The sequence below is a fragment of the Dryas octopetala genome, chromosome 5 (assembly GCF_963921425.1).
Source record: "Dryas octopetala chromosome 5, drDryOcto1.1, whole genome shotgun sequence".
In the NCBI taxonomy this organism is placed as follows: Eukaryota; Viridiplantae; Streptophyta; class Magnoliopsida; order Rosales; family Rosaceae; genus Dryas; species Dryas octopetala.
Window position 1 is genome coordinate 17,374,575 of NC_141370.1, and position 22,863 is coordinate 17,397,437.

General features: G+C 38.2%; 4 protein-coding genes across 5 annotated transcripts; 1 reads left to right on the top strand and 3 right to left on the bottom strand.

Annotated features, from left to right (window-relative positions):
• Window positions 1–1,172: 1,172 nt before the first annotated feature.
• LOC147285109 (mechanosensitive ion channel protein 10-like) lies at window positions 1,173–3,871 on the bottom strand. Its single transcript, XM_086244950.1, has 5 exons — window positions 2,611–3,871; window positions 2,389–2,506; window positions 1,975–2,274; window positions 1,670–1,872; window positions 1,173–1,541 (listed from the first exon to the last, which is right to left on the bottom strand). Exons 1-5 carry the CDS (start codon window positions 3,699–3,701, stop codon window positions 1,298–1,300), a joined length of 1,956 nt encoding a protein of 651 aa, XP_086101076.1. The 5' UTR covers window positions 3,702–3,871; the 3' UTR covers window positions 1,173–1,297.
• A 2,045-nt stretch (window positions 3,872–5,916) lies between these two features.
• Window positions 5,917–15,348, bottom strand: LOC147285110 (mechanosensitive ion channel protein 10-like). 2 transcript variants are annotated; one of them, XM_086245128.1, is made up of 6 exons: window positions 13,599–15,348; window positions 13,382–13,505; window positions 12,766–13,059; window positions 12,491–12,693; window positions 11,509–11,816; window positions 5,917–6,233 (listed from the first exon to the last, which is right to left on the bottom strand). In XM_086245128.1, exons 1-5 carry the CDS (start codon window positions 15,047–15,049, stop codon window positions 11,543–11,545), a joined length of 2,346 nt encoding a protein of 781 aa, XP_086101254.1. In that variant the 5' UTR covers window positions 15,050–15,348; the 3' UTR covers window positions 5,917–6,233; window positions 11,509–11,542. The 2 variants fall into 2 exon arrangements, with proteins under 2 accessions (XP_086101254.1, XP_086101253.1); XM_086245127.1 differs by having other exon boundaries at window positions 5,917–6,228; window positions 13,599–15,347.
• Window positions 15,349–18,248: 2,900 nt separating this feature from the next.
• Window positions 18,249–19,258, top strand: LOC147285111 (RING-H2 finger protein ATL52-like). Its single transcript, XM_086245113.1, has one exon. The coding sequence runs from the start codon at window positions 18,498–18,500 to the stop codon at window positions 19,077–19,079; it is 582 nt and encodes a 193-aa protein (XP_086101239.1). The 5' UTR covers window positions 18,249–18,497; the 3' UTR covers window positions 19,080–19,258.
• A 646-nt stretch (window positions 19,259–19,904) lies between these two features.
• VPS2.1 (SNF7 family protein) lies at window positions 19,905–22,348 on the bottom strand. Its single transcript, XM_086244197.1, has 5 exons — window positions 22,163–22,348; window positions 21,216–21,346; window positions 20,844–20,948; window positions 20,321–20,581; window positions 19,905–20,203 (listed from the first exon to the last, which is right to left on the bottom strand). Exons 1-5 carry the CDS (start codon window positions 22,197–22,199, stop codon window positions 20,066–20,068), a joined length of 672 nt encoding a protein of 223 aa, XP_086100323.1. The 5' UTR covers window positions 22,200–22,348; the 3' UTR covers window positions 19,905–20,065.
• Between the last annotated feature and the right edge of the window lie 515 nt (window positions 22,349–22,863).

Here is a 22,863-nt window from a genome sequence, read left to right on the forward strand (position 1 = left end):
GATGTAGCTCACATTGAGTGAACCACTATATATCTTGTGTCTTTATGTTTGATTGCTCTTGATTTGGGTTTGATTGTGTTGTGACCTAGAATATTTCTGAAATTTGTGGCTCTGTTGGATTTAGTTGTTATCTCTTGTTGTTCTTATTTGTTATTGATCTGGGATTAAGGGTCTAAAATCCCTACAGCGTATAACAATAAATTACCTTTGAATTTTCCGGGAAAATAATGAACTTTCTAGAGAATCTTTCTAATATGCAATTTTTTTTTTTTTTTATTTGGTGGAATTCTAATATGTTATTCGATATAGACACAGAAAAACAATCAATGGCTTTTCTTTGTAGTACAGACACTGGTGTATGTAGTTTTTTTTTGTTTTTTGGCCATAAACAGATGGTGTATGTACTATGTAGTTCTTTCTAAAGAAAACAAGGACCAGCTTGTAAATGTGTTTGCAAAGGAGAATAATTCTTTGAAATTAGTTGAATTTTATGGGAAAGCAAGTCTGAAAAAATGGGGAAGCTGAATTAAGAAAGCAAATAATAATGCTAGAGAGATCACATTGTATCCGAACTTATTGATCCATAGTGATAACATCTCAGTTTCTTTCTTGCTATGAACAGTGAAAGTTTGTCTCTAGTTGGGTCTAGAGAATAAGAAGGAAGAAAATTTGGTGGGCTGGGACATGTACATGGCCAGAGGCCCAGAGATTGACTGCTAGTTGTGGATGGCCCACATTGGCAAATGTCCACGATCAATTTGGGTCCAATATATCACAAGAACGAAAACGCTAAAAATGACCATGTATAAATGAATTCTGAAACATTGTCGAGGCAGGAGTTGATATTTTATACCAAGCTCTTGAAACATTGATCTTGAGCTTTAAGACTAGTTCTGATCTGGAGCTGCTCGTGTCTCCATAATTCTGAAAGTTTATAGCATGTCTTACATAAAGACCCATTATTTTGATCTTGTCCACATCATCGATATCCTAGCTTTTTCAATAACCAATCTCCATTAAATCAGATGTAAAATAGCAATTACTGATGGCTTTTCTTTGTAGCTCACAAACTGGTGTAATGTTGGTTATCATAAGAAGTTCTCTTGGTGGCTATATAGCTGCAAATTGTTGACTGACAGCGTTTGTTTCCAGTTGGGTTTAGAGAAAGAAGCAATAAAATTTTGGCAAATAATCTTCCTCCAATTTACTTGTAAGAAGTGTATTAATGTACAATCACAGAATTAAAACTTGTGGGTGGGAAGTGTTCTAAATTAAGCAGATAAGTGAGCCGACCTAGCTAGCTAGCTGAGTTGAACTTGTGTTGAGGCAGGAGGTGATATTTTATACCAAGGTCTTCCAACATTTTCTCCAGCTCTAAAACTAATTCTGATCTGGAGCTGATCTTGTCTCCATAGTAGTGAAAGTTTATAGCATGTCTAACATAAAGACCCATTATTTTTTTCTTGTCCACATCATCAATATCTTTAACCACCACTCTTTGGCCAGCTGAACGCCAGTACTCAGGCTTGCTCTCCAAGTACCTGAAGAATTAAGTTTACTATTTAATTTTTTCAATAAAACCAATCTCCAAGTATATATTTACATGCAGAAATTAATAATTGAGAAGCATATATATATATATATATATAGGAAGATGGACTCAACATACTCCTTTATTTTCTCCTCCAGAACCTCAATAGTATCAGCCGACGTAAAGACATCAACACAAAATTCAACAGATTCACGCATCTCTGGGCATCTAGAATAGTTGCTGATGCGTTTACAAGCCAGTAGTGAATTTGGATAAGATATTTTCTCGTTGTCATATCTTAAGAAGATTGTTGTCAATAAGTTCACCTTTTCAACAATCATCTGCATATATGCGAGGTTTAATTCAATGAGACAATTAATTAGTAAGGTTGCTTAAATAATTAGTAGCAGAAAATTAAATGAATTTTAAGATTATGGAGTTACCTGATGATCTGATCCCTCAACAACGCAACGGTCTCCTACATCAAATGGGTGCATCACAAAGACAAATATGATGCCTTCAACCACAGTTTTAGCAGTACTACCAAACATAAACCCATACAGTACAAGTTGAGATGATAAAGCGACTAGTATATGGGTTGTCAGAAATCCCATCAAAAGTAACCACACGATAAGGATCACAGGAAGCAAAATCCATGACACAAACGTATTCAACTCCTCTATGGCTGCTTTAGTATCATTTAAAGTTTGTACCAGTGATTTTCGTTCAAGGTAAATATTCACCTGCAAATTAACAAGATCGATCAATTTTAAGAGTCATAAACTGAAACCTCTTTGGCCTGGGATTGTATGTCAATTTTACATATAATAAATTAGTATAAAATTAAAACAAGCTACCAGCCAGTTCCTGAAAGATTTTCTCTTGATCTTTCTACTTTCTGCTTCTCCAAACAGAGCAAGTACCATGTCCACCTCCTCATTCATAAAGCCTAAGAGGTCATGTTCCTCAATATAGCTAGTCCATTCAACAAAATCAAATTAGTGAAATAGTGAGACATGGAGATCGAGTTATAGATAAATGTAAATCATTAAAAATTTGGAAAAGAAAGAAATTCTCACTCGCTACCAGGCATGGCTACATGCAAGAAAATATCATTAGCCACATCCCATGCTTCCCACTCACTAGTAATCTCCTTATCTTTGTCCCCATCATCTATGATAGACAACTCAGAACCCCTTACAGCATTCGTCAACAGTTGTATTGTCCTAACTGAAATCTCTTGCTTCCTTTTTTCAAGCACTTGTGCTTTGGCCCCTTCCTTGTTCTCGTTTTTGCCTTTCTTCCCCACTATTCCTAGCCTCTTCATCAATGGAGGCCCTGAAAGGGTCCGGAGAACATTCTGACAAAAGACTGCATCTTGAATCCGATCGAAGAATCTCGTGAACTGGAAAGAAAAGGCTAATAATTTCAGCAACAAATTCTTCACCACCCATATGGCTGCTCCAATTAAACAAGAACCCAGAGACCTTGTAACATAACTTAGAATCTTAGAGGTTTTCCTTGACCTCTTAACCCCAGGGTCAAACAACAAAGCCCATGCCAGAAGAATCAAACCGAACCAAATTAAAACATGCACACTTGCGTTTATCCCATAAACAAAATACTGAACCTTCTGCTTATGCTTCAACTTGTTTTCAATCACCAAAACCAGAACATCAATAAGCCTTTTTGTGACCTCTTTACCACACAAGGCAACCAACGCCAGAACGCACCACTTCCATGGTTCCAATCCCCAAAACAACCTATCTTCCAACTTATCAACAGTGAAGGAAGCAATTAAAAACCCAACAATACACACAAATGCAACAAACTTTATAATCAAGACCAACTTCGTCCATTTCTTACAGGACTTTTCACTGGGTGTTCCAACCGACCTTGGGGTGTCTGTGGCTTTCATTTTAGGTGGTGAATTGGCAGTTGACTTCAACTGGGTATTTTCTTCAGCCAACTTCACTTCACCATCACCATCACCATCACCATCACCATCGCCCTGTGGACATTGGGACATTGGGACATGGCTCAGACTCTCCGTTAGCTCAGAGACTCTGCTTTCCTCGTTCGAACTCATATGTTCTTTGTCGGTGCCCGAAATCTGCAAAACGACTTCGTTTGTTCCTTTCTTCTCCTTCACTCCTTTTCCACCTTCCATGCTCACTTTCCTCTGCCACTGTTGCACGAGATTCACGATTCAGATCGATATGCGTTTAAACAGTGACTAGCTAAATTCCCTTTAAAAGCAAGTGCATGAAACTAAGCAGCTAAATTCACAAGAAAAAAGATGTAATATTGTTGGTTATCTCCATACTCTGATACTGATACTGCTTCTGCTTCTTCTTAATAAGGAACTCCATGAACCCAAGGTTGACGCAGAACTGTTATATTTAATGTCACTTCAATATTTTTGGGTTCAGGGTTTAAAGTCACTTTCTATTTTGGGTTAAATTAGGCTGTATTCTGTGAGAGCACGTGGAGTGTTATCCCGTATTAAAAAAGTATAATCTTGCATAATAGTTTATAAGCGTTTGAGCTATTTTTTTCATTGCTAATTAGTTTTGGGATAAATGCTTAGATGTTTAGATTCTTTCATGGTATTATAGCAGGTTCGTCCACGTGTGTTAGGCCGAGTGGACACACGTGCTCTATATCACCCAATATGAGTTGTCCACATGTTTAGCTTAAGTGATGCCACACGTGCGGGGCATGTGAGAATGTGAAGTGTTATCCTATATTGGAAAAGTATAACCTTGCATAGTGGCTTATAAGGCCTATTGCTAATTGATTTTGGGATGGATGCCTAAATTTCTTCATTTGCAAACTGTTATATTTAAAATAAAATAAAAATTATTTATCCTCATGTTGTAGTAATGTGGCATATGGATCTTGAAGAGAGCGAGAGAAGAGTGAGAACCGATGAGAGAGGGGATGTCATGTGGTATCACATAAAAAGATAGGTAAGTTTTTCTCTTAAAATTTTAAAGTCACTTTAATATTTTTGTTTGTTAAATTTATTATTTATTATTTGTTTTTTATGAATTATTGATCTTATATTTCAAAGATTTTTAAGTGTTCAATAATAGTTTTAATAAATGAATGAACAAAAATATTAACACGTCTTTAAATTGCAATAATAAATTTAAAAGGAATATTATTATTTTTGGAGGATGCTATTCATTTTTTTCAATTCACATTTTTTACTGACTTTTTTATTTATTATTCTCATTTCACAGTGTAAATTCATAATTGGAATCGTTTATTTTTTTTAGATCTAACTATGAAGATCATATCTGCAAAAAATCAACCAAATCGAAAATCGTTTGGTTATGAAACTGTGATCAAATAAATAAACAGTTTTGATAACAATTTGATTTATCGTTAGTTTATTTGTAATGATTACGTAATCAAATGATTTCTGATTTAGTTAATTGTTTGTAGAGATGATCTTCAAAAAATTATCTAAAAGATGAACGGTTATGGTTATAAAAATATATTGTAGAATGAAAATAATAAAGAAGATAGTCGGTGAAAATAGGTAAATAAAGAGGTGAATAGCATTTTTCTGTAATCTTATCTTTTTAAATGTATGGAGTAGCAGCGGCCAGCAGAGGCCACTCAAATCCTAAGTGGAACTGTGGAAATGAGCCCTTTTTTTGCTGAGCCATTCTGACATGTGTGACGTTAGTGGTTAATTTATCATGGAACTTTGGATGGGTGTTGCTGGCTCTGCGGACCACAGTAAATACCCTTTGAATTTTCCGGGAAAATGATGAACTTTCTAGAGGATCTTTCTAATATGTTATCCAGATGAATAATGCTATACTTACCACATTCTTATACCACATTTTTATACCATCTGACGTGTCATTACTTTATTGGACAAAGTTTTTCTTTTTCTTTTTGGGTTTTTCTTTTTATTTTTTAGTATCCAATGTATGAATGCCATGTAAGTTGCCACATAAGGTGGTATGAAATTATGGTATAAAAATGTGGTATATGTAGCACTACTGTATCCAGATACAGCCAGAGCATAAAGCAGTTACTGGCTTTTCGCTGTGGCACACACACTGGTGTATGTAGTTAACGACCATTTTATGATTTCTTTGCATTAGTAGAATTTTCTGGGACATTAAGCAAGTCTGAGAAAATCGGGAAACTACATTCAGAAGAAAAAAAGATGTTCCAGTTGGTTTTAGAGAATAAGAAGCAAGAAATTTTGGTGGGCTGGGACACGTACATAGCCAGAGGCCCATAGATTAACTGCTAATTGTGGACGGCCCACATTGGCATTTGTCAACCAGAATTTGGGTCCAATATATCACATTTCGGTCTCTGTCTCGAACTGAGAAAGAGAGAGAAGGGGAAATAGAGAAAGAAAGCTCATGTATTTAAATAATCAATTTTACAATGCATGCACTCAAAACTGAGGCAAAAAAGAAAAAAAATTCACTCAAAATTTGTATAAACAATTTAAAGAAGACGATGCCACGTTTCCAGCTCTCATAAAACTCAATACCACAATGTTGAAGCTCTTTCTCGTTCCACTGGGCACTCTTCATACAATTTGCTTGTAAGAACTGTGTTACAATCGAAAAAACAAAACTTCCTCAAGATGAATTATACCACATCCCATGCTTTCCTTTTTGTTCCAATCAGATTCGTGGAGTCCTCTTCGTTCGCACCTACCCTTAACAGAAGTGATGAAAATTTCAAGTTGATGACATGTTACTTATCATTTTACAAGAAAAGCTGCAAAGATGCGAAGGATAAACATTGGTTGGATGACCAATGCCACCATGTAGACAAAGTTCCTTAACAGGCAGCAGACATATGCATTAACAAACCATCAAGTAATAGTAAATACCATAACCACAAGAAAACAGATGGGTATGCTTCTCATTGCCTTTGCTAACCAAATGCAGAGTTACATTAGCTCAGCTGCCATAGCAGTATTCTTTTGTTTTTGTGCTGTGATCAGTCTCTATTGTTTATATAGGTCTTGACTGTTGGTGTGAGTCAACACGTGGGGTTATCGTGTAATTATTAGAATTAATTAGGTGGTTTATTAATTCCTGTATTTTAGTTATAGGTCCATGTATATAAACCACACTTTGTGGTCTTATTCAATTAATCAGAAAATATTGAAACCCTAAACCTAAGCCTCCTCTGAACATGGTATCAGAGCATGGTCTCTATCCTACTGGTTTTTTAAGAATTTTTCCAGAAAAATTCTATTACTCCACCTAACTGTTGTGTTCCTTTCCGCTGCGAACTCGCCACCGTTGCTCGCTGCCCATTGTCCCCGTCGCTCGGCTGCACACCCCCTTTGCCACCGTCGCTCGTCGCACAACCCTGTCGTCACCGTCGCTCGCTGCCATCTCTTCTGCTCCTTCCCGACGCCGACGCGTCTCTGTTGCTCCAAGTCGTTCAGTCGCAGCGACGCCGACGTCATTGGTTCTTCTGTGCGCCGACCAGTCGCAGCGACACCGACGCCAACGCCGACGCCATTCGTTCCTCTGTGCGCCGACCAGTGGCAGTGACAACGGCGTTTGTTTCCTTGTGTGCCGAACAGTCGCAGAGACGCCGTCCGATCTCCTGTGCGCCGACCAGCACAGTGACGCTCTCTCTCTGCACCGTCTGCACCTCCGCGCCTCCGCCTGCTTGTGTGCATCTCCGACTGACTGCGCACGCTGCCCCGCACGCCTCCGCCTGCCTGCGCGCGTCTCTGGCTGACCGTGCGCTTTGACCCGCCTGCCTGGGCGCGCCTCCAATTGCTTGGGCAGTGGCTCACTGGTGGCTTTGCTTGCCCAAATCGTGCCTGTACCAAGTTTTTTGGCTTTGGTGTATTCCAAAGACCCACCGGTCCTGTGTTCGATTGACAATTATATATATATATACATATATATATTTGTAGCTCTGTGAACCAAAAAAAAAAAAAAAAAAAAAAAAAGGAAAAATATGTTGCATTCCCGGGTGAACTCTGTTAGTTCCTCCAGCTTTGTCGTCAAGTCAGGTATCTCTAACTCTGCTTTGAGTACTTCTGCTTGTACTGGTAATGGTGCATGGATAATTGATACAGGTGCTACGGATCATATGACTTCTGATCGTTATGTGTTTAGTCATCTTTCATCTGTCTGTCCTAAACCATTTATTGTTAATGCCAATGGTGTGTCATCTCCTGTTCTAGGGGGCGGCACGGTATCCTTCTCGTCTGGTTTGTCTTTACATAATGTGTTGTTTGTTCCTTCCTTAAATTGTAACCTTATTTCTGTTAGTCAACTAACCAAAACTCATAATTGTGTGGCCACATTCTTTCCTACCCATTGTGTTTTCCAGGATATTCATACCAAGGAGAAAATTGGCAGTGGTAGAAAGAGTGATGGATTGTACTATCTGGATAGTGGGGTTTCCGGTTCAGATGGTCGTGGCATTGTGAGTCTTGTTAATGGTTCCTCTGAAAATCAGAAGAAGATTTGGTTGTGGCATCGCCGACTTGGTCATCCGTCCTTTAGTTATCTTCGGCGTTTATTTCCCTCTTTATTTCGTGGATTGAACATTTCCAATTTTCATTGTGAAGTTTGTGTGTTGGCCAAAAGCCATCGTTCAGTGTTTCCTTCTAGTGCTACACGTATGGATGTTCCTTTTGCTTTGGTCCACTCGGATGTTTGGGGTCCGGCCCCGTGTGGTACACATAAAGGAATGAAATGGTTTGTGACATTTATTGATGATTGTACTAGGATGACTTGGGTTTATCTTCTGAAACATAAAAGTGATGTGTGTGCTGTTTTTCGCCTTTTTCATCATATGGTCCTCACCCAGTTTTCCTGTCCTATTAAAGTTGTGCGCTCTGATAATGGCGGTGAGTTTGTTAATACAGAGTTGACTCAGTATTTTGCTTCTGCGGGGATCCTTCATCAGACTTCTTGCGCTCATTCTCCACAACAGAATGGGGTTGCTGAACGCAAAAATCGACATTTATTGGAAGTCACTCGGTCCCTTCTTCTGGGGGGTCACGTGCCATCTCTGTTCTGGGGTGATGCCTTGAGTTCTGCCGTTTATCTGATTAATCGGACCCCATCTAGTGTCCTGGACTTTCGGCGACCTTTGGATGTTCTCTCGGATTTTGTCTCTCTACCAGGTATCCTTCATTTGGAACCACGAGTTTTTGGGTGTGTTGTTTTTGTGCATTTACATTCTCATCAGCGATCCAAGCTTGCATCTCGGGCCTTAGAGTGTGTATTTGTTGGTTATGGTCCATCCCAGAAGGGGTATCGATGCTATCATCCCTCTACTCAGCGCTTCTATGTTTCTATGGATGTCACTTTTCATGAACATCAACTTTTTTATTCTCCACGTCCACTGGATTCTACTCTTCAGGGGGAGGTTTCTAGTGAAGTGCAGAATCGAGATCGAGATGATATGTTGTTTTTTGATCAGTTTGGTTCTGGGAGTAATAGTGAGGAAGGGTCAGAACAGACTACTGATCACCCAGTGCCTGAGTCTGCGGATGAGACTGAGACTACGGAAATTACTGCGGATGATACTGAGGATGCGGAAATTACTGGAGATGATACTGAGGATATGGTAGGACAAGAATCCACGAATTCTGAGCCTGAGGAATCACCACTCCATGATAGTACTGCCATCTCTCCTACTCCATTGAATCAATCTTCTTCGTCCATTGAGGTAACCAACAATACTCTTGATTCACATTCTGGTTTAGATCTTGATTCTAATGCTTCTAAATTTACACTTCCTCCTCGGTCTAACCGAGGACAACCACCAGCTAAATATGAGCCAGATCCAAATGCCAAAGTTAAGTACTCAATTAATAATCATGTGTCGACTGTTAGGCTTTCGAAGTCATATGAATCGTATGTTCTGCAATTATCTTCTGTTTCTATTCCTAGTAGATTGCAGGATGCTCTTACAGATTCTAGATGGACCAAAGCTATGGCTGAAGAAATGGCGGCATTACAGAAGAATTCAACCTGGGAGTTAGTTTCTCTACCTAAGGGGAAGAAGACAGTAGGATGCAGATGGGTGTTTGCAGTCAAACACAAAGCTGATGGGTCAGTTGAAAGGTATAAGGCAAGGTTGGTAGCAAAGGGGTATACACAGTCCTATGGCATAGACTACTTGGAGACGTTTGCTCCAGTGGCCAAGTTAAACACAGTACGGGTTCTGTTGTCTTTGGCTGCTAACAAAGATTGGCCACTTCTTCAGTTTGATGTAAAGAATGCTTTTCTCCATGGTGATTTGACTGAAGAAGTATACATGGATCCTCCTCCAGGTATACCAGAGTTTGATAATACAAGATTGGTGTGCAGACTGAAAAAGTCTTTATATGGTCTTAAACAATCTCCGAGAGCCTGGTTTGAGAGATTCACCCGTGCGATGAAGAACTATGGTTATCGGCAGAGTAATTTTGATCATACTTTGTTCCTAAAGAAAAGGGGGAAGAAGATTACTGCTCTTATTATTTACGTTGATGATATGGTTCTGACTGGAGATGATTATGAGGAAATCTCTAATTTACAGAGGTACTTGTCTCAAGAGTTTGAAATGAAACAGCTGGGGGACTTGAAGTTCTTTCTTGGGATAGAAGTGGCTCGATCTAAACATGGCATATTCCTATCTCAAAGGAAATATGTTTTAGACTTGTTGTCTGAAACTGGTATGCTTGGGTGTAAGCCAGCTGTCACTCCTATGGAGCAAAATCATAGACTTTTTGAGTGTTTGGGGGCTTTGCCTGCAGATAAGGGGCGATATCAGAGACTTGTTGGAAGATTGATATATTTGTCTCACACTAGACCTGACATTGCTTATGCGGTTAGTGTAGTAAGCCAGTTTATGCATGCCCCGTGCAAACCTCATATGGATGCTGTGGAGCGAATTTTACAGTATTTAAAATCTGCACCTGGTAAAGGATTGTTGTTTGCTAATCATGGTCATGTAAATGTTGAAGGGTTTTCTGATGCAGACTGGGGAGGTTCAGCAGATGATAGAAGGTCTACTTCAGGCTATTTTACCTTTGTAGGAGGAAATTTGGTGACTTGGAGAAGTAAGAAGCAATCAGTTGTATCTAGGTCGAGTGCAGAGGCTGAATACAGAGGTATGGCACTTGGAGTAGTCGAACTTTTGTGGTTGAGACATTTATTGACTGATTTAAGATGTCCACCTACCAAACCTATGGACTTGTTTTGTGATAACAAATCTGCTATTGATATAGCACATAATCCTGTTCAGCATGATAGAACAAAACACATTGAGATTGATCGACACTTCATCAAAGAGAAACTTGAAGCGAAGATTATTAACTTTCCATTTGTGAAGTCCGAAGATCAGCTTGCAGATGTTTTGACCAAGGCTGTGGCAAATCGGGTATTTTTGGACTCACTAGACAAGTTGGGCATGTGCGATATATATGCACCAACTTGAGGGGGAGTGTTGGTGTGAGTCAACACGTGGGGTTATCGTGTAATTATTAGAATTAATTAGGTGGTTTATTAATTCCTGTATTTTAGTTATAGGTCCATGTATATAAACCACACTTTGTGGTCTTATTCAATTAATCAGAAAATATTGAAACCCTAAACCTAAGCCTCCTCTGAACATTGACAGGCAGAATACCTGCAAAGCTTCTAGAGTCTTAAAACTAAGGTGAAAGGCTTCAAGGGCCATCAGCTAGTGTGTTGGTGCCTCGGCAAAAAGGGGTTCTACGGTCCCAAGTCCTAATATTTTTGTACATTTTCATGATATTGATGTTAGGCACTTCAGACTATGATAGATTTTCATTTACCAAAGAGAAATTTAAGAATTTCCTTCTTATTTTAGGTATTTGATCATCATTTTTCATAGAATCTTTGCCCCCATCATGAAATTGAGGATTGGACTGAAACTCTGGGTGCAAACAATCATGTGAGGCAGATTTTTTAGTGTAATAGAAGACAAGCACATACCAGCAGCAGAGAGAAATCTGGCACAAAGAAAAGATCACCGCCAATTGGGAGGAAGATCTGAAGCAGCTGACCCAACATGGCTGAGTTGAACATGTTGAGGCAGAAGATGATATTTTATTCCAAGCTCTTCAAATATTTTCTTCAACTCTAAGACTAGTTCTGATCTCCGGCTGCTCTTGTCTCCATAGTTTTGAAAGTTTATAGTATGTGTAAGATAAAGACCCATTTTCATCTTGTTCACATCTTCAATATCCTTAACCACCACACTATGGCCCTGACGCCAGTACTGAGGCTTGCTGTCCAAGTACCTGAAGTTTTTAAGTTTTTCAATACCAATCTCCATAAATTAGAGGTGTGCATGTGCCAATGCATGTCTGTATATAGAGTAAGTAGATAGAAACCGAGAAGAGTTAACAGAACTGCAAAATTAAAGTAAATCATTTCCCTTACCAAGAGAAAACTAAAAAGGAAAATAGGAGCTAACCACCAAAAGACACAAAAAAAGTGTAATAAAACTCCACATCTATGCTTGTTCTATGCTTGTTTTGATGAACTCTTCTTAGGAATATATCAGTAAAAGAAAACAGTTGAGTGAAAGAAGAAAACCATAATCAGGATTTAGTTCTGCAAGGGAGCAAAAAGTTATACTAGGATAGCAGAATCACCTAACAAAACTTTTTTATTGATAAATTAATCCATGAGAAACCTAGTTAGCAGATATTAAGCATATTGCAAGAGCCTATCTGTTCCACGGAACCTAAACTCGAACCTAGTATGTCACAAAAATATGAGCAATAGCACCACCAGGTTCAAATAAATGCGAACTGCTAGTAAATATATATCTAGGAGAGATTTTCATGACAATGCTACAAGCTTTACAATAAGTTGGTTTTGTTGAGCTGAGAGAGCCTCTAAATAGAGATTGTGATATTCAATTCCAACAAAAATAATTGAGAAGCATAGGAAGTTGGAGTCAACATACGTTTTTATTCTGGCTTTTAGAGCCGCAATAGTCTCAATCGACGTAGAAAAATCAACAGCAAATTCAACAGAATCACCCATCTCCGGGCTCCTATAATAGTTGCTGATGGGTTTAGAAGCCAGTACTGAATTTGGATAGAAGATTTTCTCATTGTCATATCTTAAGAAGATCGTTGTCAATATGTTCATCTCTTCAACAATCATCTGTCAGGTTTCAATGTGTCAGTAAGGTTGTTTTATAGTAGCATTAAAGGTATTTTAGGATTACGGAGCTACCTGTACTCCATCAACAACGCAACGGTCCCCTACATCAAATGGGTGCATCACAAAGACAAATATGATGGCTTCAAACACAGTTTTAGCAGTATTACCGAACACAAACACCACCAGTAAAAGCTGAGATGAAATAAAGACCAGTATGTTGGTTGTCAAAAATCCCATCAGAAGTAGCCACACAATAAGGATCACAAGAAGCAAAACCCCTGAGGCAAGCCTATTCAGCTCCTCTATTGCTGTTTTGGTATCATTTAAGGAATGTGCCAGTGATTTGCGTTCAAGGTAAACATTCACCTGCAAACAAGAAAAATTTTAGTAGTCATGAAGTGAAACCTCTTGCAGAAGGTTCTTAACTATGGTGTCAATGTTCACACCATGATAGATTTAAGATCCTATCAGAGGTAGTTTTAAAGACTTCAATTATATGTGACAATTAGATGTCACAACAAATACGTAAAGTGTAGTTTGTGGCAGTATTATATAGTGTAAGTTTCACAGTACATAACTGTCAGGTAAATACAAAATGCAACTTTTACAGATTGTATGCACTCATCTGAAAAAAGATAGAAAGATTACATATAATAAAATAATAAAGTGAATTAAATAAAGAAGTTACCAGCCAGTTCTTCAAAGTTTTTCTCTTGATCTTTCCACTTTCTGCTGCTCCTTCAAACAGAGGAAGCACTAGGTCCACCTCCTCCTTTTTCATGAAGCGCAAGAGATCATCTTCCTCAATAAACCTAGTCCATTTAACAAACTAAAAGTGAAAATACTGAGAGAGAGTAAGACATCAAAAAGTTGGAAGAAATTTCAGGAAAGAAAGAAATTCTCACTTGCTGCCACGCTTGGCTACATTCAAGAAAATCTCATAAGCCACAGCCTTTGCTTCCCACTCACTAGTAATCTCCTTATCTTTCTGCTCACTCTCCTCATCATCAATACTCTCGAGTGTGTTGGAGATGGTAGACAAGCCAGAACTCCTTACTACATTAATCAACCCTTTCATGGTCCAAGCAGAAACTTTCTCTTGCTTCATTTTTTTAAGCTTGTCTACATCAATCACTTCTTCTTTGCCCCCTTCCTTCTCCTCGTTTTTGGCTTTCTTCAAATTTTTGAAACTCAACTGGCCAGTACTTGCACTCCTCCCCACTTTTTCTGCCATCTCCATGAATGGAGGCCCTGAAAGGGTGCGGAGAACATACTGATGAAAGATTGCTTCTTGAATCCGATCAAAGAATCTTGTGCACTGGAAAGAAGAGGCTAATAATTTGACTAACAGATTCTTCACCAGCCATATAGCTGCTCCAATTAGACAAGAAGCCAGAGCCCTTGTAACATAACTTAGAATCCTAGAGGTTTCCTTTGTCCTCTTAACCCCATGATCGAACAAAAAAGCCCATGCTATAAGAATCAAAGCCAACCAAATAAAAACCTGCACACTCCTCTTCAACCCATAAACAAAATACAAAACCTTCTTCTTAAGCAGGAAGTTCATTTCAATCAAGAAAACCAGAACATTAATCAACCATTCTGTGACCAATCTACCACACAAGACAACCAACGCCAGAACACACCATTTCCATAGTCCCAACCCCCAAATCATCTTATCTTCCAACTTATTAACAGTTAAGCAAGCAATTAAAAACCCAACAATGCCCACAAATGCAATCCACTCAATCAAGACCAACTTGTTCAGCTTCTTACGGGACTTTTCACGCACCTTAAGATTGGCAGTCTTGTACACCTCTTCATCCTCATCCTCGTCACCACCCGGTGTTCCGATCAACGGGGTTCGTGGGGTTATAGGGGCTGACCTTAGAGGGTCTCTTGGAGTAGAGGGCCTAGATGCTGTGACTTTGGTGCTTGGTGAAGCCGCATTAGGTGAATTGGCGTATGACTTCAACTGGGTACTTTCTTCAGCAACCTTCACTTCACCAGGATAAGGCGCTGGCTCCACAAACCTTGATTTGGGCTTCGAGAATCCAGACCTCGCAAGCGAAGCTCGGCGAGAAATGGGTTCGGCTGGAGGTTTTGGAGGCTTACTCAAAGTGGGACTTTGCTTTGTAATATCTGGAGAAGCAGAGCCTGGGACTGTGGACATTGGACTTGGAGGGCTCTGAAGCTCCGTTAGCTCAAGACTGAAGCCTCTGAAAGCTCTCTGCGGAGACCCATTTTGGGAATTCTGTGAAGAAACATAGGAAGTGGAATCTCTGCTTTCCGAAATCTGCAAAACGACTTCGTTTGTTCCTTTCTTCTCCTCCACGCCTTTTGCACCCTCCATCATGGTCACGTTTCAGGGAAAATTGTGAACTTTCCAGAGAATATTTTTCATGGTATCCGGAGAGAGACAGAGCATAAAGCAATTACTGGCTTTTCTTTGAAGCACACACACTGGTGGTGTATGTAGTTATAAAGACAACAAACAAGAGGTCCAGTTTGTTTGTTTGCAAGAGTAAACCGTTGTTTGAAATTAGAGAATTTTCTGGGAAACCAAGTCTGAGAAAATCAGAAGCTAAATTTAGAAGAAAAAAGATGGAATGTTGGTTGACATGTGAAGCTGTTTTGGCGCTGCAAATTCTTGACTGACGGACAGAGGAAATAGAAGGCAACAAAACGACGACGTCTTCTCCATACTATACTATACTATACGTACTGACTCTTCTTTCCCGGGAAAACACTATTTAAGCCGCGAATTAACGAACAACTTGTACTCTAACAAATCCAAGAGGAACCCAACAAAAGAAAAATTAATATCAAATCATTTTATTATAATTTACAACATGATGGCGGTGCCATATATACACCACTATCCTCTTATTATAATTTTCTTTTGTTATTGTAACATTTTAGTCTTTACAACTTGGTAGGGAGCGGGACAAAATTTTGGAATCCTCAAGTTTGAATCCTCATTTCTTCAAATAAAAACAAACAATTTAATCAGCTTTTAATTATAATAATTTTAGTTTATATTGTAGTCATTATTTTATGTTGTAGTTTTTTATTTTCTTAGCAAGGAAGAAAAAGAAACAAAATTCAACTCAACACATGAAGGGTATATTTTTGGGTCACCCTAATTAATTTTTGCTATATTTATCTATGTAATGATCACAAGGGATCTTGGCTCCCACAATGAAATACCAATGCAAGTACCAAAATTGATCGATCATTATATTTATAACATATATGGACGTTTGTTATATTAATTTGTATTAATTTACTCCCATATATAGTATAGTACTATATATAATATGAGACTGACTATACAGACAATCATGCATGAATACATGACTTTATGGCCTTTATTAATCAGGTATGAAAGTAGAACTGTAGAAGCAGATATCTAGGTAGGCCACTTAAATCACATGCAAGTATGCAACTGGGAATTAACTAATCTCTTTTTCTTTTCTTTTTTTCTTGCTGAGGCCTGAGAGTGAGAGTGAGGAAAATATCAACTACTGTCTGTCATGTGAGGTTAATTATCATGGAAATTGCATGGGGTTGGTGGCCCTGTGGACGGCGCAGCCTGCCGGCCCAGCCCAGCTAGAACTAGAAGGCAGCCTGTACTTTTCTACTCCAATTATTATATACATATATTGCATAATATATACATGTTTGTCGTGTAAACCAATTATCTCACGTGTGGAAAAAGTAAAAACAAGCGAGTTAAACATAGAGTAATTAAGTTCCACATTTTAATTGCATTTTTATATGATGTGGAAAGCGAAAACAGTGGTCAATGACTCAACGGTGCTTTCCTTTTGAAAATAGGGTTAAATATAAAAATGGTTCATAAATTTTATAGTAAATTTGGTTCATTAACTATAAAAGTGTCAATTTAGTCCACAAACTTTTCAAGTTGTACAAAAGCAGTACAAACGTTAACTTATATCGAAAAATTTAATGAAAAATGGTCACGTAGACAGCAAGTGATCACATTTTCAGAGGCATTTCAGTCCGTTCATTACATTTTTATATGACCAATTCTGTTAATTTTCAGATGAAAGTTAACGTTTGTACTGCTTTGGTACAAATTGAAAAATTTGTGGACCAAATTGACACTTTTTATAATTAATAAATCAAATTAAAATTTACTGTAAAATTTGTAGAATATTTTTATATTTAACCCTTGAAGTAATGTCAATGAAACATATATACTTACAGCTGTCTCTCAATTATTATTATTTATTTTTACCTGGAAGGCTGGAAGAGAGTTGTTTCTCAAATTTTTGGAATATTTAATGGATTGGAACCATTAAAAAAAAGGAATTAATGGGTTGAAACTTGAAACAAACGCTGACAATGGCTACCTACATGGAGCCTCCAGTTAATGTGGGCTGTAGGAGTTTACAGTGGGCAATTCATTCTTAGAACCAGCTGGCCCAACTCAGGCCCAAACTTTATTTCAATTCAACAACAAACACAAACCCAAATTTGCCCCCCGGAGCTAGGCGTCGATGTCGTCAAATTTGCCCATTTCACATTAAAGAAAATGAATAAACTGCCCACCCCTTCACCAGGCTGGTACTCCACCAACCGCCTGAGGCAGCAGCATCTTCTATCGCTCACAAATACTTTTGAAAAGCAATTAAATACTTGGTCGACCTTTGTAAACAGCAAAGCAGAGGACTTGCTTGCAACAACATTAATGTCAATAACGAACCAAAAGCCAATTTTCCAAACTCTGAGTTTCTGAATTTCCTGATTTCCTCCCTTTGAGAGAAGAGAAGCCAACTCTAGTAGCAACCTATAATGACTTAATTAACTCTCAAGACTTAAAAAATTTAGGAATTAAGTCTTTATATTTAGGAATGGTTCAGGAAATTTATGGTTTTCGGGTTTAAGCTTTATAGATTTTATGTGCACCAATAGAGTATTCAAGTGTTCGATTAAATGGGGACAAAAATTGTATGAAAAAATGTCTCAAAATGAGAGTTTCTAAATTAAGAATAAGAGGTGGACCTTACTAAGAAATTTAAAGTTAAGCAATATATTAAGAGCTTCTTCATGCCGCATAAAGACATATTTCTGGATTGCCGCACTGATCCTATTTGCATGACTCATAAATACCATTATTTATGCTTATAATACCATCATAAAAAATTAAAGGTAGCAACTACGTAGTATATGTATAACTTCTGAAAATTCATGTAAATTTCAATTAAAAATTGGTTTATTCATACCCTGACCATTTATTAATTTATTTCAATAAGCCATCGTTACTTTAGGGACAAGGCTGGTTCTTGCAAATAGAAGATTTAGTAATTAATAAAACAATTGCCGGATGAAAAACTGTTTTTATTAACTACTAGACCTTCATATGTGAGTACTATATGGCCAACAATAGATAGATATTTGATAGATTTTTCCACAGAGAGAGAGAGAGAGAGGGAGAGAGAGAGTATTATTCTTATCTACAATTCAGTAGTCCCTCTCATTCAACCTTGCTTGGTTTCTAGTGATTGTGCATTGTTAATTTGTCTTCATTCAATCATATTCTTTAGCCCATGGATTACAATAAACAAGTTTCTTATTCTACAACTACATAACCACCACGGCTTTTCGATTAACTTCTTGTCAATAATTTAATAACAAGGCAAAAAACAGAATAGATAACTAATTTTCTTGATGAAAAACATGATCATTAACTAGTTTAAAACCTCCTCTTCTCTCTCTCTCTCTCTCTCTCTCTCTCTCTCTCTCTATTTTGCTTGCCACTTTTCACAAACCCAAACATGGGTTACGAGGCATCAAGCCCTTTCTCACAGCCACCACCTCCTCCGCCACTAAAAACCAACCTGCCCATGTTGTACTACGGCCTCATAGTTGTTGGAACAGCTGCTATAGTGCTAGCCATGTACAACCTCATAGTCATCAAATGGACCACTGCACCACGCCGCACCCAATCACCACCAGCATCAATCAGATCATCATCAAACAGTACTTTCATCGAGGTCACAAGATCAACAAGGAGCAGGAGCTTCGACAACTTGGACAGCTTCAAGTACAAGAAGAAAGCAGGACCATCAGTGACACAAGAGCAAGGCCAAGGTGGTGGCTGTGGTGGGGTTGATAGCTATGAATGTGCAGTATGCTTGTCAGTGTTTGAGGATGGAGAAGAGGTGAGGAAGCTGCCAGCCTGCAAGCACTCCTTTCATGCTTCTTGCATAGATATGTGGCTCTACTCTCACTCTGATTGCCCCCTCTGCCGTGCACCCGTGCCCATCGGTGGTTCGTGGTGTCATCGACCGTTATTAACTACCACCCCGGAGGAGCATTCCAGAGAAGTCCTGCTAAATTCCAGCATCCCAGTTTGAGTTTCTTTTTTTCATATTTTTTCATTTCTTAGTTTTGGGTTTTTGGCGTTTGTTGCCTTGTGATGTAGAACGATGATAACAAGGAATGGATGATACAAAACTAGGAATAGGTGGACAGTGTATAATTTTTGCCTTGTATATGAATATGACACTGAAATTTCTGGTTGCTCTATTAGCTGTAAGTTGCAAATCACTCTTTAATTGTTGTCATCTTAGTGATCGAATAAAATATAGACAAATTGCCAGAAGCTCTGGCACTCAAGACATTAACATGGTGTTTGGGAATTGGGAAAAGATCATGTGACTACTGCTAAGGAAATGAAGACGTACAATTTCGTATACATTCGTGTTTGCTCATGATATTGACACGAATCATCCAGTTGCCATCGCAAAATCTCATCTAACCATTTCAAAAGATGAACTTGTAAATGTATTGAATGAAAATCTCATCAATCAATATTTAGATTTTGTCGGACCAAAACAAATATTTCGATTTTGTGACTTATTTGACCAAATTTTCTTTTAAGGGTAAAATTTTGGATCCTGGATCTGCCAATGTAATCCAGAATACAAGGGCACAGCCCAAATCCAATCCACTGTTCGCAGTGCTCAACAATATTCCAATCCGATATCACAGAATACAATTCAACAGATTGAGATGGTATTCAAATTGTTAAAATATCACTACCCCAAAATAATTGATGGATTTCCCACTCAAAGCGAAAAATGAAGAATTACAAGTTTAAAACTTACCTGTTTGGCAGCTCGCTTCTCAGACAAGATAACCATGAAAAACATGTGTATCTCCCCATATTCTTTACATGCTTGTGGTATATAAATTTATCAAAAGTAGTTTTATTAAAATCTCCATATCTCAAATTCAGATTCGATAAATTCTGGCATAATTTTCACAGATAATACATGGCCCAAAAGAACTCTCACCTTTCAAACTGTGCCAACAATATAGTATATACAAGACATGAAGTCTACATCCTTCTTAAATTGTCTAGCCTCGCCTGTAACTCACTATCTATCCCACTGTCATCGGTCGCAGCTGCTTCCACTTGTGGAACCTTGCTCTTTGCAGCTGGTGCAGCAACAGCAGCTGATGGCGCATTAACAAGCTGCATTCAATTAGAAAACAAAACATTGTTAGTTATCACTGCTCAAAAACATTTTAATTTCCTGGTCAAAAAAGGCGGCGAAAAAAAATAAATATGATTGAAGACTGATGGAAGTACCTCTTGATTGACGTCTATACCAATCTCATCAAGAACTTGGTTCACTAGTTCGTCTGTTTCCTCCTCTTCCTCATCTCCTTCCAAAGCATCATCAATGGCATCTCCCATTACCTCAGTTGTCAATTCCATCTTCTCATTCTGCCTCTCAAAGTCTTGCATAATTTTCTGCAGTGACGGCAAGTTCATCTGCCTATTCATCTGGCCCATTGCCTTCGTCACTCCTTTCATTGCCTCTCCCATGGCTTGTGTCGATTTCAATGTCTGAAAAGAAAAATTATTTTACGAATACAACTCATCCAAAAGGATAACCACAGTCTTAATAATTATGTTAAGTAAACTTATTTTTATCATCAGGATTTTTCTATGAATGTATTTTTTTTTCTTCATCTTAATGAAAATTATGTTACAGGTTTATGTAAAAAACACAACATCCATACAAGACAATAACAATGGAGTTGCAAATTGCAAAAGAATGCACCGTTCTATGAATTACAGGGCATATATCACAGAATGTAGGATCTACCTGGATTCTAAGAGATACACCCTGGAGTTGCGATTTGAGCTTATAAAACTTTTCGATCTGATGTCGTGTTCGAACAAGGTCTTTTGCCATAACTTTAACAGCTCCCTGAAACAAAATTTGGCAAACAAAAACCATAATTAGGAACCATCAAATCAAAGTCTATACGATAGAAGGTAAATGGGGACAATGTTCACATGTATAGCATCAACCACATCATTAAAACTCTCAGCCAAAGATAATTGAACAATGAACCAGGGGAGTTTAGGTCTGTGGTCAAAAGTAGCTCAGCCAGAAAATACAGAGGAAGATACTAAAATTGCCTTTCCCAGAAAATAAAGCAAAACAGGAACTAGCCGAGAGAAAACAACCCACCATTTGCCCTTGCTTGGCACTTTTCTTGATCTCTAAGATTAGTTTCTTCTCTTGCCCTTGGAGGGCTGATCTCTCCCTCTCTATTTCTCTAATAGATTTGTCCAACATCCTCTTGTTTTCCCGCAGAAGTTCTGAAATCACAAATTCGCACCCACATAAACAATTTCAGTTTATAAATGATAATCTTAACAGAACACTGATACTTATACCAAAAAAATTATGTATGCCTAAGCAACAAGACATAGATCATGCTCCCCTATTATATGGGCACCATCATATAACAAACTTACATATTTTAAGAACCAAAAGACCCAATTACCACTCGAGCAATGAAATTCAGTTTTCAATAACCAGAGATTTGCTATTGTTATAGATAGCCTTGTACTACAAATACTTAGATTTTCTTCGTTTTGTATATATGTATTGCTAATTTAAAGTTACACATCAAGGCCTGAACTCTGGATATCCCGGCACTGCAGAATTGAAGGTCTTAACCATAAAGGTGTCTCCTTGAAATACACATATATTGCAAAACAAAGTACTAGCAAAATGGTTTACTAAATAGATTAACATCTTATATGAACTCCAATTGAGCATCATGGACACAAGTTGAAATTTAAATACAAGGCTGCAACAATTAGCAAATTTCACTCCCAACTTAATTTTTTAAAAATCGTTTATTTTATTTTAAATTTATTTATTTAAACTTGTACGTGTGCCTTCAATCAGTCTCTTTTCGATTGCCAAAACTATTCCTCAGAAACCCAGCAAACACAATAAACTATTTTAAATAAAATAAAATAAAAATAAAAATTACAATATTTACAAGGTCATAAAGTCATAGAACTTCAACAAATTGAAACCCTACAAAACTATTGCGTAAATTAATAGATACTCAAAAACAGAAAAGTAAAAACATGTTGTATAAATTGGATCAATCTATGAACCTGCGGGTGTTTTTCGCTTGCCAAAGAGGAAACTCATGGCGCTCGATGGAACGGTCAAAAATCAATCTGAATGATCGGGTCGAATCGGATCGTCTCCGTCTGCGAGATTGAATTCGAAGAAGGCTTAAGCTTTTGATCGTATTCGTGGAAGCTTTTTCTTACGCGGTGTGTGTGTGTGAAGTGGTTAAGGAATGGAATCACCGACTCAACGACGACCTTCCCTACACGCGGCAACCTCAAGTGGTTGACCCCACATGATCGTTAACTTCGCACGTTTAATCTGAGGCCCAATGGGCCTGTTTACATTCCTGGACTTTAAATAAAGGCACTGCTTGGACTGGCCCAGTTCCGAGTCCAGCTTTTGTCAGAAATTAATTAGCTTTTGCTCTGCAATTACGGATTTACCCGCACGCGCGGAAAATACGTCAGGAGATTTCACTTTTTTACCCCCAGAGACAGACACCCACATCAATTATGAAAGCTGCTGATGTGTCCTTGACCTGACAGCAACAGCGCACACCAGCGCACGTGGGGAGCATCGCTTTTCTACGAGCCTGCGAAGAAACAGAGTCACGTGCCGTTTTGTCTAAGTGAATCGTGATCTCACTCTTCTTAGTCAGCACGTGCGGAACCCACGGTCTTTCTTTTTCTTTTTTTTTAGCTTTTTTTGAAACTCGCAGTCGTACTTGTACGAAAATTCT